The sequence below is a fragment of the Meleagris gallopavo genome, chromosome 16 (assembly GCF_000146605.3).
Source record: "Meleagris gallopavo isolate NT-WF06-2002-E0010 breed Aviagen turkey brand Nicholas breeding stock chromosome 16, Turkey_5.1, whole genome shotgun sequence".
Classification (NCBI taxonomy): domain Eukaryota; kingdom Metazoa; phylum Chordata; class Aves; order Galliformes; family Phasianidae; genus Meleagris; species Meleagris gallopavo.
The window spans coordinates 723,701-745,140 of record NC_015026.2 but is presented as its reverse complement, the minus strand read 5'-3'; the positions used below and the strand labels follow the sequence as shown (position 1 = coordinate 745,140).

The window sequence follows — 21,440 nt, the reverse complement described above, 5'->3', positions numbered from 1 at the left end:
GATTTCTCCCTTTATCCTGGATCTGGAATATTATTACTACCGGTCTCACACAACCAGCTAATGCTCTTTCCTGGACAACACATTCCTAGTTAGCCTGAGATCATAATAGCATGAATGAATAAAGAACACCTATCAGTCAGCAGCAATGGGGAAAGCACGGAGTCACTATGACTTCCTTGACAGAATTGCTCCTTGAAATACTTAATTAGTTCTACGTGCTAATGAGTTCTTCACGCCTGCTGGGAGCACGTGTCAAATACCAGCCTAGTTTTCAGAAGACTGAAGACAATCCCAGCATAATTCTAACATTCACGAGAACACAGAACATTTGTGTGGTAATGAAGTATGCTAACAAATAAATGTTTAGAAATGGGTATTTTTCACCTAAATATATTCACACACACACACACAAAAAAAGTCTAAATGGCAACAAATCTGAGTGCAGCTAAAAACATTCACATAACTGGCACAAGTGAATGGTAAGATGCTGCTGTTTTACACACTTCTGTATTTGCTAGACATGGGAGAAGTGTCTGACAAAGGCTCAACTCCTCAGGTAAACAAACACTGAAAATTGCTCTAAAATCTAAATCAAAGTAGCACTGAATCCCATTGATTCTGTTTGCTTTCTGAGACACAACCATTAAAAATGAGCAGTGCCTTTACCACAATTGGTGTTTACATTAAGTGTTGCTATAAAGGGATTCAGAGCCTTGCTGTGCTGCTGATCCAAGCACACGGAACAAAAAGCTCCTGCTCTACTGAGTTCCTGCTCCTGGTTAACAAACAGCAGCTGAAATAAATAAGAAGCTTAATTACAGATCTCATGTGAGGGCAGGACTGGGAATCAGAACTTGTGTTTTACTCCTGGCTCTGGGATGGATTGCTTCTCTATGAAACTGCAAAGTGAGTGTATTTCCTTGTCCTGGTTACCCTCTAACGACACTAATTGACAAAAGCCTGTAACACACTTTGAAAAGGAATGGTGTAAAATTATCAAGAAACTTTTGAAACTCATTTCTGTTCCTTCCTCCTTTGTTCTTCAGCTGATTTCCAGCTCCCTCTCAAACAAAACATGCAGCAGGGAAGGAAACTGTACACAGTCACTTTGAAATACTGACCAGGGCATAGAATGGTCCTCAGCCACCTGGAAGTGAGGCTGCTGTTTGGCACGTGCTCCTGCCTGGCTTTAAACACTGCTGGCAGGGCTCTAGTTTGATACTCCAGGAGATTCGTTATATCACTTAACTGTGATAGATTTATCTTTTTATGTACACTGACTTGGTATCCTATGGAAATACACAGGAAAAAAAAAAAAGAGGAGCTAACGATGCTGTCTCAAGTCCTTCTTCAGCTCCCACAGTCACAGCACTCTTCAACACGTCAGCTTCCAATTTAGAGTGTGTCCACCTTGTCACACAGGCTCTGTGATCCTGCATCCAGCTACAGAACGCTACATGCTTGTAACTCTTTGGACCTGTTTACTGCCCTGCAGAATTAACGTGGGTTACCTGTGATTTTGAGAGCTGCTAGGTGCTTACAACCTCTGCTGAATGTGGTACTTACTCCAGGTGCTTTGCACATAGCTGGGCAGAGCTTTTGGTTTTGCAGTAAAAATAACTGCAGGATTCTTCCACTTGGTAATTTCAGATAAAGCCTTGGATTCCTTTCAACAGCCCTGCCGCTAAGAATAATGTTTCTGTAATTATTTCTGTAATAATGTGTTTACAAGCCATGACTGAGCTTATCCCTCAGTGTAGGGCTGTAGTCCAATCCAAATGGTAAGACTAAACAACAGTGCGTGAGAAAATCTAGGAATACATTTAAACCACAAGGCTTATTTAACAACACTGTTACAGCCATATCAGCCATGATATCAGTCCAGCCACTGAGAGAAGCAGAGGGCTGGATTCAGCCTCCTCTCGGTTGCAAATATCAACACAGATCACATCTGCGAGATTAGACTGGGAGTTCTGACTTCCAAGACGTGCGTGGCAGAAATTCTTGCCCTAAATACATAAATGTGACTGGTACTTGTTCATATGCCTTGTGACCTCCTGCCAACACACACAGGACCTGTCAAAGAACAAGACCCAAAAAAGACACAAGGTGCAGCAGTACATCTTTCTCCTCCTGCCCTCTTCTACAGGAAAAAATAGATATTAGCTCACGGACATTTTATTTTATTGCTTTCTCTTTAAGTTTAACCTGAAGCATTCTGTAATGTAAATGGAGGAGTATTTAGGACCTCTACTGGCAGCAGGTTCGTGCATGTAATTCTGGAAACTATTCTTTTTTCTTAGATTAACCTCCGCCTTAAGCAACAACGAGTCTGTCAAGATCATCCATAAGTACATTAGAATAATAAGCCTAAACTCATTTTAATCATCTCCAAGATGTGCCAGGGAATATAAAGGACTAAATATTTCACGTTTTCCTGGGGCCACTTCAAACTCGCAACGGAGAAACAGCACTAAAAAAAAGAGTCTCTTCTTTGGAAAGACTTGAGTACCCATTCAATCCAGAACTGGAAAATGCAACAGAGGTGGGAACTTCTGCAAAACAAGCAGGCTGGGTCTGCGTGGAAATTTAAATGGAAATGTGGCGTTTTGGTGGTCCTGCCGTGCTCAGTACAGAGGAGTTTCCTGGTTCTGAGCCTAGATGCAGCTATGCAGCCTGAGAAACCTGCTGGAGCAGATAAAGGATATTAAAGCAGGGTGAGTGTATGCCATTTTTAACTGCTCTGGTTGTACGCACAGAAGCGGTGTCAGCAGGGTGTAAAGTTCCTAACTTGCCTTTAACTGTACTCTAACAGTGCCAAAGCACACACTTCTATAACATCAGTTACTCTGAGAAACCAAAGAGCAGGCAAGCACACTGCCCGTGTAAAGGAAGGTGTTCGCAACAAAGGCTCCTAAGGCCGGAATTCTCTGCTTTGTCTGTTAAGGCAAATCTTTGGGATGCATCTCTGTCATCGTGGGCCACAGCAGAGGCAGTAGCAGCCTCAGCTCCTCTAGCTTGCCAACTACAACCAAGGAGAGCATAAACCAGCTGAGCTTAACCTTACCAGAAAGCACCATGCCAGCAAATCCTCCCTTTTCTTACTCTGGCACTATGTGGGAAGATGAAGAGGAGGCCAGAAACACAGGCTTAGTGCCAGGTAACAGTTGCCTATGCTAGAAAAACATTTTCTTAGGAACTTCCACATGATTCCAAATCCTGTGTGCTGGACTGGTGGCACAAACTGGAATTTTGGCCTCCTTCTTCTGCAAGCTAAATTTAACTACATCATCTCTAATTGCTTTAGTTTATTTTTACGCCTTTCTTGAGTTGAGACAGCAGGTTCATTAAGTAGAAAAGACTTCAGTCTTGCTCCAGGAACTCAGTAAATACCTCACTGTGTGAAAAAGGGAGGAATTCAGGGGCCATCTGCTGGCTGCTTGGCACATCACTGCTGGCCACAACCCCAGAGTCAGAGCAAGGCTGAGATGTGAAGAACAAGCCAAACTCAGCTCCCATGCCAGTAAAAGATTTAGTGTAGGAAATACTCTAATTTTTACAGAGTTTATTTTAAATCTATAGTAAAATAAGAAGGGCTTATTCTCGGTTGCCTTCACACAGGAATAAAGTGTAGTGACTGCTTTAGTTTAGTGTAAATTGGTCACAGGGTGACTTAAAGTTACAAGATCAGGATTCAAGGAATACAGATATGGAAAAACTCAGTTGCTGCATCAAGATCACTGTAACTGAAATAAGATTTAAGCTTAAGGCTAAGAATTTTACCTGACATCAGGGAGCTGAATCAAAGATATACTAATATAAAAAAACAATGGATGAATCTTGCCAATTTTGAGAAAGGTTATAGAGTCTACGTTTGCAGTTTGGAAAAGAGTGTCTGCATAATGTATTTGTTAAGCTAGAATGATTGCTGCATGCTCAAATGTTTTTGTTTAGTAAGCTAGCTGTAAGGCTAAGCTGCAATAAGATGATGATTATAGTCATATAATTACTAACACAAGGTTAGCCAAAGTGATTGTGTAGCCAAGAAAAATTAGATGTCTCAGTATGAGTCAATGCATTCATTTTCTAAATAGTTTGACTGTACGAGGTAGATAAAACAGTGTTTATAAGGTACTGGTAACAAGGTGGTTCCTAATAGCTTTGAAACTACATGATCTTGTTCTGCCATATCATGGTAAAGAAAAAAGGTAAACAGAGAATCAAACTGTAGCCCTACTGTAAAAACAGCCTCTTGTCCCAGTAATATAAGAATTTAAGACAAACTGACTGACATTTGCTGTGTGATAAATTAAATCTAAAGATGGCTATATTAAACCTAAAGATGGATATAAAGGCCATGAGCACCACCCTCTGCAGCAGTTTAGCTGCCTGTGTTCAAGGCCAGTTCTGACACAGCACAGCTGGGTAACTTCTGATGCTGCTGCTGCAAGAAACAAAACCTGCGTGAAGCCTCTGCTGGGCTGCTCTCTCTTTGCTTTTCAGCTGCATTTAAGCTGAGACACTTCCTTGTCCTTGACCCAGCTACACTGCAGGTACATCTTGCTGCTCGTGTGCTTCACTCATCTAGCTCTGCCCCTAATTCACCAATCTGGCCTTGCTGCCTTGCTCTTGGACCTACCTCATCATTGCAGAGTAAGCAACTGGTTGCCCTCACTGGACCCGATCTGCTCTTCTCCTCTGGCACTGCACTCCTTGACAGTGAGGTCTCCATCCCTACCTGCCTTGCTGTCACCTTTAGATCCTGGGGAGTTTTCCCTTACAGAGTAAACCTGCTTGTGTTGCTCCCTAACAATAAGATAAATCAATCAGATTTGAGCCAGGCATAAGCAACTATTATTACTTGTATCCTACCAACGTGTCAATATAACATGGAAAGCAACATTAGTACTAAGCTACTCTATCACAATAGACAAGATCCATTAAATGACAGGCCAAATCCATTGTAACACTACAATACAATGGAAAGAACAGCAATAATAGCAGTGTAGCAAAATCTTTGGCTGCAGCAAATGAGGATAAGCCCAAGTGCAGCAACTGGCTCACCTGGGTTGGCCCTGCCTTCCCACCAGGTGCTCAATCACTGCTTTAAGTCCTGACTTAACATTTCCACTGCACCTATTTTCTCTTTACCTCTTCCATGTAACTGCTTCACACACTGCACAACATTCCTTCTCTATCTCCCTTGTAAATAATACTCAGCTCAAACACTTGACCAAAACCTACATGTTACTTTAAGCTATTAATTCAACCTGACCTTACAGCACGGATTACGTCAGCGTTGGCTTTCAGCAAAACTGCAGATGCTTAAATCAGCTCTGAACTAGATCCAAAGGTTAAAATGTGGCTAAGGGTCTGTTTTCAGAAGAAAGCTACTTATGTCAGTCTTAAGTTTCAGTGAAAGTTGTGGAGAGGGTAGAATAAGCAAATAAATAAATTAGACTCTACCATGCATTTTTGAAAGTAAGATTTGGGTCAGATTGCACGAGCAGTCTGCATTTCTTGGTATCTGAATGGCAGGTAGAATTCAGAGAATGAAACTGCCAATTTCCATGGGAACTGGATACTTGCTTGTCTTGAAAATGCCACTGCATGTCAGCCCCTTCTTTAGCTGCTGAAATACTCTGAAAGTTAGCTCTTGCTATCTCAAGTTACCTGGGCAGCTTTGAAAAGTGTTCTTCACAAACCTGCTCCTTGCTTATATTAGTGCACCCTACAGAGTGCAGTGGACTGCAGAGCTTGACTGAATTAGCTTAAAAACCAGCAATATTAAATCTGAATTTCATTGCTTTTAAAATTTAGACAAGGACTCTAACGTAACTATAATGCAGCTTTTATTCTGTATTTTTTTACATTTCTTTCCAAGCACCTCGGCTACAGTAATTACAGACTTTCCAAACTTCCTCTCTGATTATTATTCAATTCAATTATTCATGTACATTAAAAATGGTCAGAGGAATTCTGGAAACTATGACAAGTGTTCCAGATCTGAACATCTATCACTGCCAAAACAAAAGACTTCAAAAACAAGTTTCAAAGTGTGCTACTTTGTCAAACATTTTTGCTTCTTCTTTGGGCATACATGTTTATATATAGATATTAGATATTTTCACTGAGAGAAACAGCTGCCAAATTATAGCTTCTTTAGTTTTAAGTGTCAAAACATTCAAGTTTTTCTACCTTCCTGTGTGCAGCTGAGAAAAAAAAAAAACACAGAAAAACCTGTTCTAACTCAAAGATAAAAAAGGCTGCTGTCAAGACAAATTTCAAGTAATCTTATAAATGACTTGCATTTGATGGATGATGCTGATCCATTTTTCATTCTTAATTTTAATAATGAATATTGCTGAAGAAGAAATAAGAGTAAAGATGCAGTAAGAAAAAGCTGTAATAAAAATTATAGGCTGCACTGAATTTGTATCTGTCAACAGTGTCTCGGAGGTTTGGGCACGTTTCCTCCACGCGCTCTTCCATTACTGCAGGGACCCGCTGGGCCGCACTGACCAGCTTATGGCACTGCCTTGACCAAGTGGCAGTAATATGGTTAAAGCTACGAGGGGTACATTCACACTGTGATTCATTTACAGCAAGACTCCAGGGTAGGTACACCCTGAGCTGTACTTGAGAGAAGCCGCAGTACCAGGTCTTTATCTTTGTTTCATTGGCATCAGTGCAGCAAATATGGGAAATAATGATCAAGATGCAGAACAATCCAGTAATCACTTGGTACACTGCAAGGAATGAGTTAGCAAAGCTCAAGTATATTTCTGATGAGAAAGTGCCTGCATCTTAATGAGGGCGAACTGGAATCTGGAAGCACCTCCCAGCAGACTGAGAAAGATGCAAGTTTGAGGGCTGGGTTCACAACCTCCACCTTCAGAACAGGGACCAAAGGTGTTAAGAGAACAGAGCCCTGTGCAGTGCACTGTCCATCCCAGAGCAGCTTGATCCAGGAGAAATTCACCTGCTAGTTTGTTAGTCCTGTACTTCTTGACAGTGACTAATCCAACACAAAAAATGAGCTCTTAATCTGCAGAAATACAGCATTCAATTCATTACAAACCAAGCACATCTGAATAGCCCAGCCCTGAGCTTGGGTGGCACTTTGTCATTGCTGTTAGTCCAGGTAAGTCCTTATGGTGTACCTATGGACAAACTGTGTAGTCTATCTTCTCTTACATTCTCTGCTCACTGAAATCAGTGCAAGGATGAATTAGGATTACATATACAAATCTTCTCGGATGGAACCCCGCTCTGTCCCCTGAGCCACGTTTTAGAAAAAAATAGGATAATTTCACATTCCCCTAATCAGGACTCCAGCCAACAGCCAGATTTATTATTTAAATCACAATCCTCAATGACAGTTTATTAAAAAATGCCCAGAAGTGAAATACAAAGCTCCTAGATAGTACTCAGCATAGGCTTTGTTTCAGAAGCACAACAGTGAAAACATTTTTTTTCTAAAAAGTTATGAAAGATCATGTGTGAAGTCTGGCTCCAGTGAAGTAAATGACCCTGAGCCTGGTGACATCAGCAAGACAGGATTCCTGCCATGCCCTCATACACCACGCCTGGTGGGCAGCTATACAAAGAGCACACTTCATACAGGAGAGATGAAAAAAATGTCTTTAACATGGGAGAAGAGCTGTAGGACTGCTTGTCTATCCAGGTAATGCTGTTCCACAAAAAACAAAACATCCCACAGATTTTAAATAGTGCAACAACAGTGACTTCTTGCTTCTAGGATCACATCTACATTTGGCCAGGAAGTCACTCTGAAAGGGACAGTCCTAATGCTGAACTACTAACCATGTGGAACAAAACAGGTGCTTTCTCTGCCATGGGCTGCTTTCCAGTAACTGACTGAGGCTGCCATCTCTCCAGCTGCTCCTGGAATCTGCATTTCACGTGTTTCTCTTTCATCTGTTCTTCCTTTTGGGATAGCTCTCTGTTACTTTCTTCCGTCCTGAAAAATATACAGATACTTCTTTGCTTTAACTTTTTACTTGGGAGAAAGACACCCTTGTTCTTCTGTTTACATTTTTTCCCCTTATATTTATACTGTACACTTGAGGGTGAATCATGATTTGAAAGGCTAAAATAGTCTTAAAAAGCACTTATGGTGTTGGAGGACCACAAGAACTTGTCATTGGCTTAAACTGACTATGTAAAAATAGCAAAGGAAAAGAGCAGACCTCAAACCTCTGATAAGTGGTGACAACTGGCTGGATACCAAAACATGCCATTTAGCAGAGGCTTGTTCAAGATTTCACTCCCTTTCCCCTCACCAAAATAGTCTTCTAACTCTGTTTCCTTTTCTATGAGCTAAACACTGACAAGTTTTCCCCAAAGCAAGACCTGCCTTTCTGTATTTTGATGTCTGCAGCAAGATTTCATCCGCCATTTCCACAGCAAACACTAAGTTCAATTTCTTCACAAGCTTGCAAGCCTCAGGTACCCAAAGATTAGAATAGTAAGAAAGGAAACTGAAATTTGCTAAAACCATCGTGATGTTTTACTCAGCAACAGCTCACCAAGCCACATCTATGTGGCAGGCTACCAGGCAGACAAAATGGTGTTTTATAGAACTGATAGAAGGATTGAGCTTTAATATCAGGAATCACTTGACAAAACAACCCACAGTGAACCATGTGCTATTTAAACCAAGTACACGTTAGCTTTCGTCTTTAAGTGACAGGGTAGGCAACTGTTAAACACTGAAAAAGTAAGCCTCTGGAGCAGGCAGATTCTAATTTTTTTTCCAAGGGCTCGTATGCCATATCAAAGCATTAAATGTCATGTTGAAAACTGTGGCAGAATATAACTATTGAAAAGTCAGCATAAAGGAGATCTCCCAAATAGATGGGCAGCTACACAAGTTGGCTACCTGATCTCAGTTTGACATTAGAGTTTAGGCAGAATGCACTTCATTAGCTGAGGAGTAACTGCAGCAAGCTCTCTTATTTCCTCAGTTGTTACCATTGCTGTTTCTCCTTTTTAGCTTCTGGAGTGTTTCTGTGGTATAACCAGCTCCTCACGGTTACACTTTGCTCTCTGAGCTCTTTCCCTTCTTTTCTCCATGACAGTTAGAATTGCCTTGTTCAGCGGAAATGAAGATGCAGGGAGACATTATACAACTTCTAGTTTGTACAGGTATTTTTCATGCCAAGAAAGGGAATAAATCATTTTCCATGATATCAGGAATGCAAGAAGTAATAAACTTAAATTAGAGCTAGAATAATTTAAATTGGATTAACTAATAGCTTCCAAACTGTAAGAATAATCAAGCAGTGAAGTGTACTACCTGGGGAGTCAGGGAATCCTCACCATTGAAGATTTTGAGAGTAGATTGCATAAAGATCAGGAAGAAAGGATTAGATTGTAGCTCAACTTACACTGATGCAGAGAAATAGACCATTCCAGACCTATTTTCTATGATTCTTTGTGTAATAAATCTGTTTTATCTTTAATAATGCAGATCAATGCTGTTATCCTCCTTTTATCTAGGTTCAAAACCTAGAGAAAGTGATCAAACTTACTATGTCTAATCTCAGTCCAATTCTCTGATCTACTGAGTCTGTCTGCATCTAAAAATGTTATACAATAGCTGCCAGGCTTAGCTGACTTCCTAGGTAAGAAAACCAGACATCCTTTTGCTCCAACTTACATAGCATGCAAGTAGTGTTCTTAAATCTTATACAGTTTGATAAGCCATAATGAAAATCACTGGTGACTTTTCTTGTGTGATACCTTGGAAATTCTTCTGTAGGCAGAGGAGATTCTGAAGCATTTCCTGAATGTTGAACCTTCTCAGCTTTATCATTTCCATTGTCTCTCTGGCTTGACAAGGAGAAATTTCTTTTTTCTGGCTCCAGCCTCACCAGTTTCCTGGAAATGAACTCATTCATCCCTTCTCTCACTTCAAAATTTTTATTTCGACTGACTTTAAAGGCATCCATCTCTTCCAGACTTTCTGGATCCTGTTTTATGCCCTTGAGTCTTCCAGCTGGGGCAGATTCTTTGTGAAGAACCTCTGAGGCCTCTTTACGGACTCTACGGAGTTGTTGCAGTAGCTGACACTTCCCTGAGCAATTCTTCCTGCTAATAAAATAAAGATTTAATCAAGATAGAGCATTTAAAAAAAAAACCCACACTGAAGAATTTCTCATGAGGGGCATCTTAAAACAAGGATGGGTTATCAACACAGATTATAATCTTTGATAGCAGTACCAGCACATAGGCAACAAACAAGACAGAGACAGAACACGATCTGATCTTATTGGGAATTTGTTTCCCTCTTCTGGATTACAGTCAGTAGAGAATTAGTATAAGAGCCCTGAACAAAAGGCACGTCAGCATGGAAATCAGTGTCTGCAAACTTCTGTCCTCTTGGGATTCGAGCACTGGAACTCAAACAGACATGCAGGGAGAGTCCATCTAATAACTCACTGCATTTTGAGGTGTTTAGCTTCATTTCACCTGTGCCTCCTCCCAGTCAATGTGACTGTTGAGCTGTTAGTAGTACAATACTGTGATTGTTCTCTCACGTGAAATATCCTATCATGACAGCATAAGCAGATAGGGCTCTTTTGCCTTTTAGCTCTGTTCAGCAATGAGGCTCCCAAGTTACCTACTATAAAACTGCCACCAATTTGTAACTACTCCTAAGTAGCAGCTGAAAAGTACAAAGAAAATCCAGACAGAAAGAACTTTTTCTCATTAAGAAACTCATTTCTCCAGCCATTGTATCAACATTTAACACTGACAGCTGGAGCATTAAAGAGTATTCCTAAGTAACATAGGTAGGTTAATCACAGAATGGCCAGGGTTGGAAGGAACCTCAAGAATCATGAATCTCCAACCCCCTGCCACACGCAGGGCCACCAACCTCCACATTTAATACCAGCCCAGGCTGCCTAGGGCCCCATCCAACCTGGCCTTGAACGCCTCCAGGGACAGAGCATCCACAACCTCTCTGGGCAGCCTGTTCCAGCATGTCACCACTCTCTCTCTCTCTAGAATTTCCCCCCCGGGGAAATAACCCCTTCCCCACTGGATACCAAGGTCAGTAGAAGAGAATTGGTCATGGCATCAAGTCTTCTGGAGTCCAAGAAGCTTTTGTGTAGTGTATGGGGCTTTGCTTAATAGCCTCCCAAGTTAAACCACAACAGTTTGGACAACATTCTCAGAAGTATGGTTTGATATTTGGGTGGTCCTGTACAAGGCCAAGAGTTGGACTTGATGATTCCTCCCTTCCAACTTAGAGATTCTATGGGTAGTACAACATTCTCTGCATTTACAAGACAAAGAACTCAGATTCTGAGCTGTGACAGTGGAATTCATCTACACAGGTGTGGGCTGCTAGTGATTACTTTCCTGTTGTTTTTTGTTGTTTTTTTTTTCTCCTTCCTGAATAGTGCATCTGGAAGAATGTCCTGAAACAGTCAGAATTGCAGGTTAACACCAATCTCAGGCAAAAAGATATAGGCCTTCGAGCTCTACCACAGAGTAAGTCAAACAAGAACAGAGCAGGTGAGAAAGAAAGAAGGGTTCTACTGACAGATCTGTAAGCTCCTGAGTGTTATTGACCTTTGCTTGTTTCTAGTAAGACAACCAGATTTGTCTTGTGCTGTCCTGCTTTTAGCAGTCAGCAAATAAAGCAGGATCTTTAGGACAGAGGCATGTATTGCACAGCAGCCTTACAGCATAGTGCTAGGGATGGCACTGATTATCTGACCACTCAGGGGATAAATTAACAGTGTATTTTCTATGTTAAGAAGGTGCCCAGTGATCACAAGACTGCCTCCTTAAGGTCCTAACATGAAGGTACATTATGCTACAGAACATGCAGCTCTGTTTAATAGTTCCATCCAGGTAAGATGGAAAATGGTACTGAACTCACATTATGAAGATTAACATCTCACCTTTCTAAGATGAGGCTTTCTTATTTAGAAACAGAACTGAATGTTTGCCACGTGTTTCATGTGTATTTACTTTAGCAACTTTAAAACACACAAAAATACATTCAGTTAAGCTCTGCTATCCATCACTCCAGATTTACACTGATGTAACTTCTGCACTCGCGTCAGTGCCAGTGAGAGTTCCCCAAGCAATCTCTCATCCCTGCTTTATGCTGGTTTGGGATTAGATGTTACAAATTATGCTGAGTAGCTGGCTTTGTTCCTTGTCAAATCATTTGTTCTTTCAGACTGTTTAAAAACAAAAAATTAGAGAAATTAGCTGGCAAAACAGTACAGAATGTTCCTCTTTGTCCACTGTACTGCTGAAGTGTGAACTTCCATGCATCAGGCTTCTAAATATAACACAGTATAAATGCAGTAAGATACTTAAAATCTGACATACCTACTTCACGTTAAATGGATGAATAACTACCTATGAGTATGAATCAAGGCCTGAATTTAGTAACAGGAAAGGCCTGGCAGCTATGCCTATTGAAGAATCTACAGTTCAGGATTCCATAACTGTACATAAGAACATATGTAAGAACAATTAAGGGGAGCTGTGAGCATCCCTGCCCACACAACATATTCAATACTTAAACCAACATTCCAGCTTACTTTATTATTTCTAAAAATAAAGGTGTGACTGAGTCAATTCCCTACAACATTTTCAAAGTTCGGCTTTGAGTTTTTTTTTTAAATTTAAAACAGCTCTCATGTCACTCCAACCTGCCTGTAGGAAGAGCCAGATTTCCCAGCCACTCACATCTACTTGCTTTAAATTGTTGTCACGCAGCTGTAAAGAAGCAAGGTGCTACACAGTCTCAAACACTGACAGCTGGTTTCTAACTTCAGTATCTTTACCATGCAAGATAACTCTGGGTCCAGACTGAAACACTTTTGTTATTAGGCTGGACACTTCTGATGTAAATACGAGGAACAGAGATACTTTCATATGTGAGCTCTCACTCTAATCACTGTTAAAGGAATAATTTTAATTTCAGAAAAAGTTAATTATCACATCACTTGAATTATGGTCAAGGTAAAGAATCTTACCTTTTCCTCTCTTCCTGGTCCATAACAGTCATAGTCTCATCTTCATCAGTGGAGCTGTCATCTGCACTATGAAATAAATTGGACAGTGTTCAAACTGAGCGTTGACTTTTAGTCATTTCCAAGATTCAAGTTTTAGGGCCATCAGGAAAAAGAGGAGAGACTTTTTGGGCAGATCTCTAGACCTTATTGATAGTTCCTAATTGTATTATTCCAGAAAGAAAAAAAAAATTCAAGCAACCCTAGATCACATGTTAGCTACACTTTGCTCTTTATTAAAAAGGGTTCTCATAAACATGCATCCTGAAAAGGGAGCAAAGAGCTATCTCAGACACCTTCACCTCTAAGAAAAGACACCTTTGCTAGAATCTGTTGCAGACTGAGGTGAATTTGGTTTCCAAGAACTGACTATATAACAGGGCTTTTTTATCACGTGGGAGACTGAGATATCAGCACCAACAGTTGCTTGCCATGAACATAGTCGAGTAAAGCCATTCCATAATCAATGCTGTCAGAATGCTAGCTCAATTCCAACCAACAGCTGCAAGCATTGCCTTGCAGTCACTGCTCACTTCTTCAGAGAAAACTTTCTAAGTGTTATTCCCTTGACAATTTGCATGTCTTTTCTGTGTTGTCTCCTTTCCTGCACCTTTACTTCCGAGAAAAGTTATTCCTCTCTTCAGAGTACTTGCATGCTCTGTTATGGGTTATGCTTTCCTACTAAGGTCACAGAGGCATGTAAGTTTAATTAAAGTTACATTTCACAAGAATGAAGCCTTCTGTCTGCATCTCAATTTTCCACTGATTGCTGCTGACTTCTCACTAATAACAAAGCCAGAATTTACCTCTGTTTCTCATCAGGGAATGTTACCGACTTCTGTGGTTCAGCATCTCTTAAATCTATGTACACAGTTAGAGGCTCTGGCAGGCACTGTAACCTCACTGCGTCCATCCTCAGAGAACTTGGTGAAGATGGGAGGAAGGCAACATCCCTAAGTATAGAAAACACTGTTTCAGCATTTCCTGTACCTTATCAACACAAGATGTCCTGCGGGGCATGGATTACAATAAAAATTGGATTGTGAAAGGAGCTTAATGCTCAGCTACTGCAGACTCAGATTCTGCTTCTGCCTACTATCCATCACCTTTCAGAACTGCACTCTAAGATTCAGGTTCCCCCTAGGAATACAGATCACTGGCAGCATGATGAGGGATATTTAGTTCTTAAAAGCTGACATCATAAAACTACTCTGTAGAACAAAGGAAGGCAGTTACAGTACCAAAGAACTTATAAGTCTGAAAAAGAGCCCAGCACAAACCAGCAAAAACAGGCCCCTTTTTCCTCTCTGCCTCCTCTGGCAATTCCATTTTATCCTTCAGAGCATAAAAAAAAAAATGCAAATCACCTTCCTGGCTTTCCCTGCTCTGGCAGTAAGGATGCTTTTCACCTTTCACTTAATAGGCTTGTTCCACTATTACTTCCTCTTGTAACAATCAGAAGGAACAACGTGGTGGAATGGTGATAAAAGAAGTATAATAACAAAGGGAAAGGAAGAGTGCTCACCCATCTCTGAACATCTAGGCTCACAGGGAAAAGTGCACAAGGAAGGGATCTCCAATCAGAGATCCTTCCCCAGTGGCAGTCAGCCCTTAAATGAGGTCTAAGAGAGGTGCAGCCAGGCTCCACCCCTTCCCCTCACACAGCTGAATTGCCTTCACCTGTGCTGCCAGGGCTGACTGGTCCTTTCCCCAGGTGCTCAATCAGCAATTCAGGCTTTGACTCAATAATTCCCATGCCCATCTGTACCACTACCAGTGATTTTGTTCCCTCTGAGCAGTCTGGATTCCACTTTCCTTCACAAAGGACCCTGCAAAACACACTGACATCTAAATGAATACCTTAAAAGAGAAAAAAGGCATCTCATACTTCAGCTAAATTGGGAGCAGCAAAACAGACTGCAAACCCTAGAAGTATCAAAACTACAAAAAACATGACCATGGCCATTTGCTCAGCTTTGTTTCCCTGATTTTCTCAGCAAGTCTGCTGAGATGTAGATAAAACTCACGTTTGGTGGACAATGCTAAAGTAGCTGGATACCACTGAATGTTAATAATCAAGCACATGTAAATGATCAAGACTTAGCTTTCTCCTTTAATGCCACTGCAGCATATTCCAACTACAACATGAGCTTTTACTGCTAATAATGACTACCTACTGTATATGACAACTGGAAGGAAGGACTTACTTGTTCTTCTGCTGTTCTTGAACAGAGATTTTGGCTGATGGCCATCTACAGCGTGAAGACAGCGTCCTGGATTGCCTGTCACACAGCTCTTCTAATTTTTCCATGAGCTGCTTTTCAGATCTACCTCTGAAGGTCTCTATGGGAGAACAGCAAAAAAAAAAAAAACCAAACATCACATTTGTTGTCTTCTACCACTGAACTGCCCAATATACCCTTTCACCACTGTGCCTTTCTCTACAGCCAGAGAGAAGGGAAAGGATAAAGACACCACTATCATCCAGCTCTGACGAAACACACTTCAACTTTTATTTATCTTGCCCTGGGCCATTGCAGGCCACAAAGCACTGATTTCAAACCACAAAAGCAAGACCCAGAGGAAACTTTGTTATAAAGAAATTGTCAAAAAAAAACCAAAAACAAACACCACTATCACCTCAACATCCAAGATGACGTAGCAGGGAACGAGAAATACTCAAAACTGAGTTTACTTGGTTTTACATATTTTCAGTATAGTTGGTATTAGCTTAACAGTGTTACCATAGTCTGCTGAGGAGAAGGCAATTTCTGCATGAGTGTTACGTGTATTTTTCTGCTGCTTCAGCTCTGCAGAAGTCTTGTCTAGATCCCAGTTCTCAGTATTCTGAAAGACAACCAGACTGTGATGGAAAAATCACCATCAAAAGGCTGCTACAAAATAAAAGCTCCTTTGGTTTAAACTCTTTGTGCTAATCTGTTTGGCTATTCTGCCATAAACACACTAAATACAAAAGTGTAACACTATAATGGGATGATAATAGTAGGGTGGCAAAGCAAACGAGGAGGAACCCAAATGCAGCAGCCACGGACACAGAAATGAAGGAAAAGAGCTGCATGCCTTTGGAAGGCCTCAGGTAGGCAGAGATCTCCAGCAAGAGATGCCTTCATCTCCACTGCCAACCCATAAATGAGGGCTGGGAAGGGGTGGTTCCTGGCTCCAGCCCTTCTGATTACTCAGTGCACTGCTTGCACCTGAGCTCCCCTGGGCTGGCCCTGCTTCCCACCTGGTGCTCAATCACTGGTTCAGGCTGTGACTTAGCATTTCCACAAGCAACACATAAGTTCATTGTATAATATGAACATTAAGGAAGAAATGAATGATTCAAGTGAATTTATATTACCATAGTGCTACAGAAGAGACAAGATGCTGGAAGGCCAAAAAGCTCATTGTTTTAACAAACAAAATAGATCCCTGCTTTCCTAGGGACAGGTGCCATGGTTGGTGTTTGTGAATAAGATCACTAACCAAGCTACTGAGCAATACCATTGCTACCATTATGGACACATAGTTGCATCTCCATGAGACAAAGACAGCTTCTTGGTAGGTTGCATAGCACACGACCCAAGAAAACCCAAATTCAGGACATCAAAAAAAGTAATGAAGTAAAATGCTGTCACATGCAGAATTTGGCACTTTGGTTTCTTATTTTAGTAGGATTCTCCAAGCAATACACCAGCTTCTCTACTGAATGAGCAGCACTCCATGAAACTGTTTGGGCCACCTACCTGCGGTGACAGATGGGTTAGTTCTTGAAGATGGCCAGCTGCAGAAGTTTCTTCTTTAGCACTTCTTTCTAGACTTCTGCTAATGCCATGTGAGGGAGGATTACTATTTAGCTCAGGGTGGCCTGGTGATGGCTCTAGAAATATTTTTGAGAGTATCTTTGTCTCTATCAGCTTTCTTCTCTCTTTTTTACTGCACAGTTCCTCCAGTAACAATGATGTATTAAGGCAAGAGTTCCCTTTTCCCCTGGCTTGCTGCCTTCCTGGTTCTTCCTGTTCAAGTCCATCTGTGGAATCTACAAGAGACTCTTCAAGAACAGCTTCCTTTTGGCTTGGAATTTCTTCAATATGGCTGGAAAGATTGGAAGCCTCATCTTTAATGACCTGAACATATTCCTTTGAAATGATTTGAGCACCATCTGTTTTTTCCTGATGGCCAAGACTCTTCAGATCTCCATTCCATTGCTTTTCCTCTGTTTTCTACCAGTAAAGGAAATACATACATGCAAAAAGTTACATCTCCTGAGCTATAGGAGCTGACAGTAAACCAAAACAATTGATTGGCAGATAGCAGCTCTAGCTCAGTTACCATCTGGTTACAGCACAAATCATGTCCATCACAGAGAGCAGTAAGACCTCACTTTGCAAAGACTACAGCTTTAGGATGTGCTAAACATTCTTGAAATTTATTTGCCTTCTATCTGCTCACCATACAACATTTCTTACACTGAGATTAATGAATGGGGAAAAGCAGCACAGTAAGTTAGCCTTCCCATGATGAAATGGGTTCAGTTGGCTTCTCTTATAACTTCTTATGGTGGCTAGTCTTCATCACTGCAGATGTATTGTAAACATTTTATCTCAGAATAGCAGTACAAGAGATAAGCTTCATACTGATCCATGTTAATATACTGCCATAGTAATTCTTTTCCTACATACATAAAGTAATGGCTGAAACTATTTCAAACCCTCAGAAACTTAGAAGCCATTGCAGTGCTTCTGTTAATGCACAAACTGAGGGTAGAACTCCTCAGCAGCTGAGCTGCAGGTAATTTTCCAGTACTGAGCTTATTACAGGTCAGTGAGCAGCATCTTCCTTCAGGACTTGGTGTTATTGTCAGCCTATAAGTATTTGTATGATCTTTCTGACTAGAAATTGGTGATTTCTATCTCAATGTGCACTTGTTATTACACACAAAAAAATTATACCTTTTCCCTCTTTATTATGTACATTATTCATAACAAGATTTATTAGATTTAGAAGCGACTGAAAAATTCCTTGACAGGACTATGAGCAAAGAAAAGGCTAGTTAGCATTTTAATAAAAGAGGGAATCTGTGTCAGTAGGAGCTAAGGAGTGTCATTGTCTTAAAGTAAAAGGAAACTAAAACTAAGAGATGACAGCATCAAAAAAAGAAAAGATCTAAAAAACGAGAGCTTAAAAGGGTCACTAAAGAGAAAAGGTCCAACTTCTGACGGGAGAAAGTACTGGAGTCCATGCTCTTCTATCACACCACTCAGTCAGATTGGTCGGATAAAAGCAGCTGTTTGTATTGGAAATGGATGGAAGGGTAGGTTTACAGTAACACAGCCTGCATATAACAGTCACAACCTACATGTTTGAGTCTTCCAGGGAAAATTCCAGTAGCTCCTCTGACAGGTCAGGAATTAAGTTGGGTTGCTCTCGCTGGAAGATGAAAAGCTCCCCATCACTCTCACAGTCAGACTATCAACAACAAAAAAAAGAGAAGTTAAATGAAAAACTGTAATGTGACTTTCACCGTTCTGTGGTGACAAACTCTATGTTGTAACCACTTGACTGAAGTTCAGAAACCAGTTTTCTTTTCAGTTACACCTTCGTGAGGCAGCCTGATAGCCCAACACTCAGGCTGTTTTACACTGACCTAACATTTGAGCAAACTACAGCAGTAAAAATACCAAATAATTAAAAAAAAAACAACAAACAAAAACAAACAAACAAAAACAGATAAGATGTGAAATTGCCACACTTGGTTGGGCAGAATTTAAATAGCTTTGGAAAAACCCTTATCTGAACATAAGACAAGTGTTTGAGATTGATTGTTACGCACAGACAACAAAAAGAGAATAAGCACCTTCTCAGAAGCCAGAACTCAACTTCCATGCTTATCTGTTTTCTAAGTATGCATTTTCAATAGCTCACACCTTGGAGAATTCCCTCTGGCACAATTATTTTTTCCTGACTTAGAGGAAACTCCAGTGCAACTTCTTTCCTCTTAATAAAATGCATTTCAGGACAATGAAAGTACTTCAGAGCATAACGTGCTGTTTGTCAGCACCTCCTCTCAATGCAGGAGCACAGCCCGTTGAGGCAGAGATCTCAGATGCATAAATGTATCTTCCCACAAGTGGAAACCTTTGGGACAAAGGTGCAGCTCTGAAGGCACAGGCTCAGCAAGCTACTGTTGTACAATAAGCAGGAGAGGGATCATACAAGCAGATCTTTTGAATGCAAATTAAGGGTAGCATGTAAGTGCCAAGCAGACTGCTGCAGTTCCTTCAGCAGGAAATTTGTTCCATGTGTGATAGAAACAAAGAATTTGGATGTTATTTAAGAGTAAAAGAAAAAAAAAAGGATTCAACATGACTTAGAGTTATAAATTACTTGGCACGAAGATACAAAACTATCACTTTGTCAGAACTTTTTTGTACACCTATAGAACAAGAATGACTAGAAATCATCCCTGAGTGCTGGCCCTAAATCTATACTGCATAAACACATAATAAAAAGTAATGGTTGCTTTAAGTAACTAAAATAGAATTTTCACCAGATTGTTGATGTCCTGTGAGCAGAGATCTTTAGCTGTCAGCAGGCAGCCTGTCCCAGCCATTAGGACTCAGCAAGTAAAAAAACACAGCGTGGTGAAAAATGCCTCACAGTTTCTATAAATCTCATGCTTTATATTAAAAGGTTAACAGCATTATATTTCTTTGCAGATGGAATTGAAGAACAGAAATCAACAGTTGGCAACAGGCAGGGAAAGAAGTAGAAACTTGGGATCAAATATCTGCCAAATGCTTTTCCAATGGACCTCGAAGACTTCAGGAATTCAACTTTCCTGAAACCTTCAACTACAGAAAACCATGCTAACAGCCTACTGTCTGGACAGCACATTACTAGACTAAATAGCAGAATATTATCCAGGATAAAATCTTAGCATCTGATTTTAAATCAGCTGTATGATTTTTTTCATACTGCATTTTTGACCAAACAAGCTGAGAAAAAAATGCGTGGTCATTCTGCAAGATGCCCACTACCCATCTCTTCCTAACCTGGCATTATTTAACACCTGGAAAAATCAGTCCCACCTTCAATTCCAAAGAATACAGTGAGAAAAGATGGTCATTATGCTTTGACTATTAGAGGTAAAATAAAAAGTTGTGGATTAATGTACACATAACAATAGTCAGAATAAACAAGTAAATAGAATCATAGTCATAGAACCCTTGGAGTTGGAATGGACCTCTGAAGGCCATCTAGTCCAACTCCCCTGCAATGAACAGGGATTTTTTTCTAAAAGCCAATGAGAAGGACAGTCAGGTTGCAGTGCTTACTGTAGAAGTGTCAGAGTCCAGAGATGGGAGCTGATCTTTCACTGCAGCAAGTATATCTCCCCATCGAAATGTGCTGTTACTCCCAATAGGAGCTGTGGGAAGCTCAGATAGACGCTCAGCATCCTCACTTTGCCCTTCTGAGGCCATTTAAACATCCAACCTTCCACCAAACAAAAGCACACCTCAGGAGAGAAAAGGATAACATCAGTACAAAGTGTGTCAATGTAACCCTCAGTGCTGCCAGGGTGGGACTGTGATTCCTTAGGGAAGGCCATTCTCACAGCTGCCCTGGCAGGGAGGGCTGCCCACCCTCTGCTGCTCCTTTCTTCCCTGTTTCTTTCACGTTCCTCTCCTCACAGATCAAATGATAGGTAAAGTGGTTTATGCTGGCTTTTTCTCACTGCATTTGTATCAAAACAGTTGAGACTAGATGAGCTATTGTATTTTGACCTCTTAAAATACATTTAAGCTCCCTCCTCACATTTCCTTCCCATGTATAAGAGCAATCAGGACAGCTCAACAGGGAACTACGACTGTGCCAACAAGTCAGAAAATTAACCCGCACGTAAAAGCCTCACTTTTTAAGTTTTGTTGCCACAGTCGTGTGGTTTCTAGGTCATCAAAACTGGGCGCGCATCAGTACCATTCCTAAGGAAGGCGGGCAGCTTTGGGGCGTTACACCGTCCAGCAGCAACGGCTGCCAAGATGGCGGCGAGCGCTGAGCACGCGCACTTCAGCCGGCGCCTCCGTTGCCATGGCAACACGAGCACCGCGGCCCGGCCCTGCCCCTCTGTCCTCGCAGCTGCCCTTGGGCGCCTCTGAGCGGCCCCGCGCACGTCCCGGCCCCGACAGCGGGGCGAGGTGAAGAAAAGTAGCTGATAAACGGAGAACACACGGCGGTAGCACAGCCCCACGCCCTGCTGGGGCTGCTTTCCCCTACCTCAGCCACCGCCGGGCAGCGGAACGCCTACTGCAAGAGCCCGCCCTGCCGCGGCGCTCGAATCCCATTGGCTGTTTGACGCCCCGCCGC

General features: G+C 41.3%; 1 protein-coding gene and 1 long non-coding RNA gene across 2 annotated transcripts in view; both read right to left on the bottom strand.

Moving 5' to 3' along the window:
* LOC100543947 overlaps positions 1-17,296 on the bottom strand; it is a 79,579-nt gene extending 62,283 nt beyond the window's left edge. Inside the window, exons 1-7 of the mRNA XM_019620679.1 lie at positions 16,820-17,296; positions 15,815-15,917; positions 15,278-15,413; positions 13,877-14,023; positions 13,035-13,100; positions 9,769-10,116; positions 7,828-7,984 (exon numbers count right to left, since the gene is read on the bottom strand). Coding sequence (XP_019476224.1) covers positions 7,828-7,984; positions 9,769-10,116; positions 13,035-13,100; positions 13,877-14,023; positions 15,278-15,381 — 822 coding nt within the window. The 5' untranslated portion in view covers positions 15,382-15,413; positions 15,815-15,917; positions 16,820-17,296. The remainder of the gene's footprint in view (positions 1-7,827; positions 7,985-9,768; positions 10,117-13,034; positions 13,101-13,876; positions 14,024-15,277; positions 15,414-15,814; positions 15,918-16,819) is intronic.
* Positions 17,297-18,428: 1,132 nt separating this feature from the next.
* On the bottom strand, positions 18,429-21,339 carry LOC104913351. The gene is made up of 3 exons (XR_795314.3): positions 20,989-21,339; positions 20,411-20,592; positions 18,429-18,542 (listed from the first exon to the last, which is right to left on the bottom strand). It is a non-coding gene; the product is annotated as an uncharacterized LOC104913351 (long non-coding RNA).
* Between the last annotated feature and the right edge of the window lie 101 nt (positions 21,340-21,440).